The sequence below is a fragment of the Leptidea sinapis genome, chromosome 2, assembly GCF_905404315.1.
Source record: "Leptidea sinapis chromosome 2, ilLepSina1.1, whole genome shotgun sequence".
NCBI lineage: Eukaryota > Metazoa > Arthropoda > Insecta > Lepidoptera > Pieridae > Leptidea > Leptidea sinapis.
Window position 1 is genome coordinate 16,384,643 of NC_066266.1, and position 10,122 is coordinate 16,394,764.

Consider the following 10,122-nt stretch of genomic DNA (forward strand, 5'->3'; position numbering starts at 1 on the left):
CTACGACAGTATGTTTTATGGTAATTTTAAGAGACAATAATTCTGGGTAATTCAAATATTTGAAAAGTGACTCTATTGGTCTAATAATAATATTTAAAAAAATTATTCTATTACTATTCCAAAACAATAGATATAATATGCACTAAAAAGTATAAGAATAATTGGCTATGTTTATACAATCTTATTATTTTTTTTAATTCTAGGAACAATTATTGTTATTTTTGAAGTCAGTGTCCTTCCGTCGTCACCCGCTCTCGCCTCTCCTAACGTCGGACGTGCGACTCAAGCACATTTCATCTATAACTATGTATGTAGTTACAAACCTACATTGGCTGACACTGACGCCAATAATAACAATAATTGTTACTAGAATTAGATTAATTAATTAGATTGTATAAACATACGCAATTATTTTAATACTTTTTAGTGCATATTATATCTATTGTTGTGGAATAGTGTTTTTGAAGTTGGTTCATTTTTTGTTATTTTTTTTTTAAATTTAGTTAATTTACTTACAATTTGTCTAAATATGTGTGGATATACTAAATTTTTCAATGCAGCAATGAACGTAAGCGCTATACAATTTGATTACAGACAGTTAAAAATCAGAATTTTTGCCACGGATCGCACCCTTACTGTAAGCCGTAAAGCAGTTCCATTGATCATCATATTCGACTACGACAATTACTTGACCATAACTACGTTACGATAGGTGACTTAAATATCCTAAAAACATAAAAAAGATTCGGCGGAGTACCTTTACTCTTTTTACTCCTTAGAACTGAAGAGTTTCGTTACTTTGTCATGGATTCCATAATCAGAACCCAACCAAACTCTCACCAAAAACTACCTTTGAAGTATATCCTTTCCAATAAAAAAAAGAATCATCGAAATTAGTTGGCGTAATATTGAGTTTTTCTTTAATTTGTCGTCCACATACGAATAGCAAATTTAAGACTTTTATGGTTTTCTTTTGGATGCCAATGTCAGATCTGGACTCAATTGCAATAGCTAGCCAGCGCACTGCTGCGTTTCTGGGAAATTTTAGATATCAAGCCACCAAGTGCTGGAATTATTTGCCACTTCCACTTCAACTTAGTAATACCATTCACAATTTCAAAATTTTAAAAATTACCTACTTAATGATATTTATAAACGTGTTTAACTGCTTGTACCTCTTTTAAATTTTATATTATAATATTAACATTTATAGTAACCATAATATATATTGACACTTATTTATTATATCATATTTTATGATTTTTCAGTCGTTAAGATCTAAATGATCTTATTTTAACGTAATTTTTTTTTATTAAAAATTTTAAAGAGTTAAATACATAAATGAGATCTATACTGCCTTTCTTTATTTATATTCATAATTATATTTTAAAAATTACTAGTCGCTGCTACTCCCAGTCTCAATAAGTTGGGGCTATTGAAATCCAGTGCTACATTGGCGCCACGCCAATGCAGCTTTTTACTGAGTTAACTCCATTTGGTGACATTCACTGCCGCACAGTACCTTTTTCGTTTTAAGCTATAAATTGTATTATTTAATTTGTTTTATTTGTTAGTTCTAAGAATTTATTACTCATTCTGGTTTGTTATTTAATAATTGTGTGGTGGTGGTTGGTTATCACCACGTACCAGTACGCACCAGCTATCTAAGAAAAAAAATTATCGGTTCACACAGTCGAAATTTTTGATGTAACAAACATAAAAAAGGGTACCGACTCCAAAAAATGAGAACTTCCTCCTTTAATAATATATTAAGATGTTATTTTTCAAGCACAAATCAAGAGCAAATTTTCAAGTTTGTAAATATTTTGAAGATTGACCATCTGATAGCATATTGGCTTTAATATTTATTTAAATTTAGAAAGTAATAAGTGAATTAGCTACAAACTGTCATAGCCATAATTTTAACATCAGGAAAAAAAAATTTATTATGCCTACAGCTACTCAAGTCGAGTAAGTCGGGCATTGTATATGCTTTTACAAGATCCCAGAAAATGTTTAAAACAAATGTATTACGAAATCAAAAGTATTGTTAAAAAATGCTTGTGTGATAAACATTACTATAAGCTTTCTACTACTGATACTACAAATTCGGAATGTAGCATCTCAGGCTAATGAATAATAATCATGTTTTTACTAAAAAAAATAAGGCCACTGAGTTTTCTTCTCAGGTCTGAGACATACTTTTTCGAAGGGCTGATAGTTTTTGACTTTCAATAAGTGATGTTATGTCCTAATTTACATCATTATAATATGATATTTACGTGTAAGTTTTTTTTATTTTGTACATATATACATAGGTATATGATACTTGTCCTCCTCCGGGTGTGTGTGGGTGTGCCTGTGTTTGTGTAGGAGAGTGGGAGTACTCACAGTGCATGTCCCTCTCGTGTTCATACTCAATAAAGGCATAACCCCGCGGCTTGGTTGTTTCTTTGTTGAAGATCATATAAATCTGTAACGCCATATTAATGCATTATTCATAAATATATGTACGAATGACTCAGTATGTCTTATAAATAGGTACATAATGCTTCATTATACAGTCAGGACTCTCTAATCTGGACAGTCACTGCGGAGAATGAAGGCAACATCACCATGGAACCCCTCTTAAAACGTACTTTTATACTGAGTCAACTTAAGAATGAAAAAGGCGCGCCCATATAACTTAAAGGCCTTTGTTTTACTTTACTGCCAAATAACAACCTTGGTAAAAATTTAATAAATAAATAAGTTATTATTTTAAAATATATTACCTTTTTAATGGCTCCATAGCCCTCAAATTCTCTTCTAAGTTTTGACTCCGATGTGTCATAGTTCTGAAAACACAAATTTAGGCAATAAAGATGTTTATTTTATCAAAACTACTTTGGAATTCGTGCCAAATAAAGTGCGTTGAAATAGTGCGAGTGTGGCTATTTACCTGGACGAGTCTTTCCTAATTGTGCTGATGTCATATGACGGAACCATGACTCTCCCGCTTCTGAAAAGCCCTGAGTCGCCTCTTACGACACCCTTGCGCCTGGAGGTCCCATATTCTTATTACGCCCCGGGGAAGTACAGGGCACAAATGGCGCTCTGACAGAGGACTCTCCCAGTATACAATTATCTCTCTAATATAAAACTACATTATTTTTTAACAACCTACGCGTAATCTCTTCCTAAAACCACAAATATAATATTTTTGGCCGATCCAATCCTAGCATGGTCCATGGCAGGACATATTGGTGGGACACATTGTCGTCATCGGCACACCTGTTAGGTCCAGAAACAATTTATTATTTGCCACACTTTAGGCTCTCTGCAACTGACCTCAACATTTGTAAGACAAGCTTAACTTATGCAGTAATTAAAATATAAGATACTCACAATTCTAGCAACAAAAAGTGTTTTGAAAGGGTCTCCGGTGCAGCGCGGGTTTGTGGTGGGGTCCCACATGGCTATCTCCTGCTCCAGCTTGTAGGCGGTCTGCTCGGCTCGCTCTCTCCTCTTGCGCTCCAGCCGCTCTTCCCGTGTTTCCACCCGAGTTGGTGGGGGAGTCTCGGACGGGTGCTGGAGTAGAATAGTAACTGTTAATTCTGAGATAGGTATAGATATTCCGTACGAAAACAAACAAGCACATGTATGTATATTTATATTGCAAAGGGAAAACTATAACCTGAAAAATTTTATTACTATTGGTATTGTAAATTCTCAAAAACAAAACTTATAAGTAATTAAGTACTAAGTCTAAGATGTTAACATCAAATGAATTAATTATACTCAATGTAAGGATAAATGTATTCAAATACAAGACATACAAATAGGCAGAGAATAAATAATAATCATAATGAATGCAATATGCCATATTACTACTCTATTTTGAGCAATTCACGCACAGTAACACAGAGTGTCATACAAATCGCGAGTGAAAGACGTAGCTAATTGTCACGCACACTAAACTAATATTCCTGGCCTGTTTTCATTGGTTATCTAACAGCAAGATACTATTTAGACGTATAAATTATCTAAGACTATAATAAGCAATGTACATATTTATCGAGATTTCCATCTATAGAGACTTGCAATTTAGTAGGAATATTCGTTTCGCCGAGTAGAGGTCAGTTGAGAACGGATTTCATGAAACGCCCGCAAGAGGGATTGTGGGGACGATAACACATAATATATGTTTAAATGTATTTATGTATGTTTAAGTAAGTATATTGTATTAAATATATAGTTGTCTTGCAACCCATAACACAGGCTATATATGCTAAATGTGGGGCAAGATAATTTGTGTAAAAAAGTGTGTCAATATTATTATATTACCACAAGATGGTTGTACAATATAGCATCATCTCCACTATCGGCGATGATCGTTACTAGTATGATCATCTCTCATCATCAAGTTATTCATTGATCATTGTGTCATCATCCATACCTGTGTCATTTTTAACAGGAGTCTCCTCAAAATTCATCAACTTTTATTGATACCTCATCTGAATAGTTACAAATATATAATGACCATCAAAAGGGATCATCCCAAACAGAAAATTATTTAAGGTTTATTATATCCGATTTACCAATATCTAATGACAGTGGCACAAATTATTGCTATAATTTGATGTAATGAGCACTAAAGTAAATAAATAAACTAATAGAATATACATGGGGAACTCAGAAAGTTGGAGAAATCAAAAATTCCCCATACACAGATAAAATAAATTTATTAAATTGTTTCAAAGTACTCTCCACCAGCCTTTATTCAAAGTCTCATGTGTCTAAACCGGTTTTCAAAACACTTTGTCTAGTCTGCCACAAACACTACTTCTACAGCCTTCTTGAACACTGTCAGCTCAACATCCAGAGATGAAAACTGGATCCCTTTCAGTTAATTTTTTATATTAGGAAATAAAAAGAAGTCAGTCAGTTCTAGATTAGGAATGTTAGGATGTTAGGGGGGTAACACCGGAGTTGTGTCCAGGAAGTCTATATAATATAATAATAATCATTTATTGTAGGCACAACCAACCCATAGAAAATACAATTGAAATAAAGATAAAATTTTAAATTAATACTAATGATAGTGATTTTTAAAAATACTTAAATTTTATTTTTATATCCTGCGTGTGGTATGTTTTGGAGAACGTTTTAGTATATATGTTGGTGATTACTTATATGGAACCTATTTTTTTACTTAGAAATGCCTATAATTTCACTATACAACTAATTCAGTCGACATTTCATTACATATTTTGATAATTCATACAATGAGGTCGCGGAGTATTGCTGGGTCTGCACTTGTATTTTTTAAACAAAGGAGAATGCCCATATGTCGCGTAGGTTTTTCTCATGCGTCAAAATAAAATTATGATAGTAATTATTTACTAATTTTTTGCCTTAATCTCCTGATTGGAATCAATGATTTGAACGGGGGTACAATTTAAAATAAAACATTCTATAGATTTCCCTGTAAATGGCGGTGACGGAAACGAAGCCATCAATTTCTTTCAGTGTTGTAGTTTAGTAAATAATTATTAAGGTAAAATTGACATTTATCGTATCAATGTTTTTGTATTAGAATCAATTTTGGCAAGATCACATAATCTAACACCAGTCTCGTAAGTCTTTTTTGGGTAATCGAAACTAAGTAAAAATAATAATTTTTATCCATAAAAGCCCTTATCTCACATTATGTGGAGTAGGCACCTCAATTGTCAGTCTCAAATTATAAATTATGATATCGATTTTTTGTTTATGACAATAAGGAATGAGATGAGCAGATGTTCACCTAATGGTAATTCTTACGCCCTGCCCATTTCAATGCAGTGTCGTGCAGGATTCTTGAAAAACCAAAAATTCTGAGCGGCACTACAATAATTGCGCTCGTCACCTTGAGACATAAGATGTTAAATCTCATTTGGCAAAAAAAATTCTTCGATCGATTTCAGACCGCCATCTCTTTAACCTCGCAATATGACATGAGTGACATACCGCCCGGCCACCAGAGCCATTACAGTTTGGTGTTTATTGTGTCGATCAGGTTTTTACTCTCAGCTCAAACTTCATAATTGTAAATATTACAGTTTTTTGAAAGAGTACACGAGAGATCACGTACCTTGTTTTGTGGTTTATTTACTTACGAAAGGAATTATTTGCATACTTTAGGAATAGGATAAGACATTTTAATTTTATTTAATTTGAAAACATGTTTTGTTCTAATAAACACGTTCTTATGCATGTACATAGATGTTGTTGCACATCAAATAATAATTTTTGGATTAATAATAGTGTAGTTTATTTGTATTTAAGGAAAGTCTACTCAATCTGCAAGTCTGGTAGGTAATTAAGTAATAAGACCGTCTTTGGTTTGGTAGGTCCAGTCAATTCTTTTCAAAATGTAATGAAATTGATTTATTGAAACGTATTTCGTAGTTTATAGGTGCAGTTATGTCAATATATTATACATAAACTAGTAATTATTTAAAGTATTTTCTGGTGGCAAAAATACTTCAAAAAGTGAACTAGATAAAGTATTTTATCTAGTTCAGACTAAACTCTCTGATGAAAGTGGTGTAAACAGTAACCAGAGCTGTTTGAATTGTCGGGGATGCATGCTCTGTGAACCGCTAGATAACATGGTGTTGCATAGAGATGTCGCTTAATTGTGTGTTTTCAACCGTATTTATTACGAAGGTATTCTGAAGAGCTGTTTGAATGTGGCACATTCGTCTGGCCTTCCTTCACAGTGTGGTCTTCAAGGAATTTTCTCCCACACACAACCAAGCTGTGGAATGAACTTCCTTGTGCAGTGATGATCCCGGGACAATATGACATGGCACATAACTCTTCAAAAAAAGCGCGAACACTTTTTTAGAGGGGCTGGTAACGCTCTTGCGATTCCGATAACCCATACGCTTGTTTATTATTATTTATAATAATAATTATTTACATACTTTTATCGTTAATTGTAGTATAATAATTATAATATTGAGAAGCGGTTTTTCCAAAGCAAAGTACCAATTTTTAAGTGAGAATATGTAATATTTTTTTAGATCAATATTTTATTGCTTTTTCCATAAAAATGTAAATTTAAAACAGAACCTTAACATTGATATGATTATCATGTTATGATTATTGTTGAGATCTTAAACAACAGAAAAAAACAATGGATATATTAATTCCAATTAAATTCTATTTTCTACATTTTTATGTGTGGAATCACAAACATAAAATGAAATATATTGCTAACCACCTAAAGTAAAATCTAGGAACCATACCATTGCTCATGCTTATCAAGACTGACATCACACACTGCTTCAACTAATAGCATTGAGTTTTGAAGTTTTATATTTTGCACATATTTATTGCACTTTTTTTTATTGAATATTTATTATTCAGCAATTTTTTTTAAGAAAAACCTAATTAAGATACAATAAATAAAGATTAAAAAAAAAAAAAATTTGAACTAAATATAAGTTACATGTATACACCCTATTACTTATAATATGTGAAAAAAAATCCTTTTCTGTTTTTATCAATATGGATGGATGGAGTTATGTTATGGAGGTTTCAGTCAATTACATGAAAAGAAACATTGTTTTACTACTTCAGTATTATTTAATAATAATACAATTCATTCATTCTTAGGATCTACTGGGTTGCTGTTGGATCAACTTAGTTACATTAAAGGTATTCTTCTAATATTTTTGCTGCATTCACTGTTTTTTTAATGCTTGGTGTAGACTCTGGTGTATATCAACTGTCTCATCTTCTCCTTCCCCTTGTGTTTTATTGTTATGGAAAAGGATGGCCACCTAACACCTGGTGTAAAGTGATCACCTCCACCCAAATTCTCTTACAACACCAGAGGAATTCAGCGGCAGGAATAAGGTGAAAGAGCTCTTCACTCTTCGGAACAGTCCTTGTGATAAATGCAGTAGAAGACACACAATGAAGCAATGTCTCTATGCAATACCAAGTGATCCAGCCATTCAAAGAGCACTTTGTTGGAACTTAGTCTTCATAACAGTCTTTCTGCTGTGTATTCAGGTTTCCTTAATTTCTTAGACAAATCTTCTTGTAGAATTTTTCATTAATTTCCATATTGTAAACATTAGAGCAATTGAATCCAAACAGTCTTCCAATATCACATATCTTTAAAAAAATATTTATGGCCTTCACTGTTTGAAAGTTCCTGAGCCACAGTGTATAATATAATAATAATCTAACAACAGTTTCAGAACCAATTTCTTAGAAGGTTCAGTACTGGTCATTCTGAAGCTCCAGGTAAATGCAAAATAAAATGAGAACACAGGAATCTAGACTGTTGCAGTTCTTATTGATTTTCGCAACTTAGACAGAACTAACAGTAGAAATGCTTTATAAGTTGCCAAAAATACTTGCTTTATAATGACATATTGTGGTTGTAATTTAGTGTTTGTGATGTTAAATAGAGTGTATCACTGAGTGGACAACAAGACAAAACAACCACTTGGGTAATATCAATATTTATGGCATTTGATGTTAGGCTTAGCACACTGTTAACACACTTAAAGGCGAGCGTTTTGGAAATAGCTGAAAACGCAAAACTGCATACAACCTCGCACTGCGGTTGGTGTTTTGCTTAATTTTATTCCAGTATCACCATGGATTTCTGGCGAGCAGCATGTGTTGCGGCTTTGGTTTTCAAAATAGGAAAAAGAAAACATAAACAGTGCCTCCATAGGTACTGGGTAGTGTGTACATCCATTAACAGATGAAAGACATTTGAAAGGATATTTTTGCAAAATGTACAATGACTTACAGCATCCCAATCAGTTTATTAATTACTACAGAATGTCCATTGATGCTTTTGACAAATTATTACAATCTGCGGGGTCAGTATCTATAATATAAAGACACTGCATTTCGTAAAGTAATATCACCTAAAGATCCTCTGCGCGCGACCAGTCGAGACTGAATAGAAAACCGAAAGTGGTTAACCACTGTGCGTGCGCCACCATACTAATGCTATGGGGCACAAAAAAACGCGCTTTACAAACCGCGATCAAAATGTAGCAAGTTGCATTTTTAAAATCAGTCACTGAAAAAAGTCGCTAGTGCGTGCGCTTGTATAGAAAGCTATGTGTTAATTTTTATTTGTGTTTTCAGACTTACGTTTAAAAGCATGCGTTTAATCGCAGTGCGTGCTAAGCCTTAGACTGACAGTGGAGTTTGCACTGTATTTATAATAAAGCAGTTTTTTAAAAGTAATTGTTTAGGTCAAACGAGAAGTAGACACAAGTAAAACTTCCAAAAATATACAATAAAGAATAAATATATAAAAACTAAGCTCATTATTGTATTTGAGATTTAATACTGAATACCTTAAAGATTTCGATTTTAAAATTATACTGTGTTATCGAAAGGAGTAAATAGATCTGTAATATTTAACTATGAAAAGCCTAAAGCAATGAAGTGTGAATTGATGCATAAATTATTACTAACCTCAAAGAAATCGAGAAAGGCACCCACTCCATCGTATCCTTTCTGTTTCTTTTCATGTGGTAACTTCGATGCTGGCGGTAAGTAGGGTATCGGATCCCTGGCAGCAAATAATGCAAGAAGATTCGGCGGCAGAAACTGCGTCATCTTGCATCCATGCGATTAAGATAATTTAAAATTACACCAGATACACTGACAACCACTGCCACTTAAGAAGTCATTCAATAATTTGGTTTTGTTTATACTATTCTATAGATAATTCAACTTTCAGCTCGGTGTCTCATTAATTCTAATTTCTATTGAGTATTGATTCCCAATAGTCCGTAGGTAGGTGGGAAGAATTCTCCAAATCTTCACAGAAAAGATGGCTGACAGGCGTCACTTAACAAGTCAGCAAAACTCAGAGTAGGTATACGACAGTATTTTACCTCTGACATTTGCATTTATACTTCCGTAATATTGGCAGTACTTACTTACTATCTTGTTGTTTCTCGTAGTTTAGATCGACTACAATACTATATGATTTTGATGATTATTCCATCGTATTTTATGGTAAAAATGATTCACAGCAGTGAAAAAATTCTAGCGCTCATATTTCGATATATAGAGGACGAGAAAATGTTCGTCAGTAAAAAGTTG

General features: G+C 33.1%; 1 protein-coding gene across 1 annotated transcript in view; it reads right to left on the bottom strand.

The window, feature by feature from the left end:
• Positions 1-9,872, bottom strand: part of LOC126977238 (U1 small nuclear ribonucleoprotein 70 kDa) — a 29,698-nt gene extending 19,826 nt beyond the window's left edge. The window contains exons 1-4 of the mRNA XM_050825970.1: positions 9,487-9,872; positions 3,388-3,570; positions 2,775-2,837; positions 2,392-2,473 (exon numbers count right to left, since the gene is read on the bottom strand). Coding sequence (XP_050681927.1) covers positions 2,392-2,473; positions 2,775-2,837; positions 3,388-3,570; positions 9,487-9,630 — 472 coding nt within the window. The 5' untranslated portion in view covers positions 9,631-9,872. The remainder of the gene's footprint in view (positions 1-2,391; positions 2,474-2,774; positions 2,838-3,387; positions 3,571-9,486) is intronic.
• Positions 9,873-10,122: the final 250 nt, after the last annotated feature.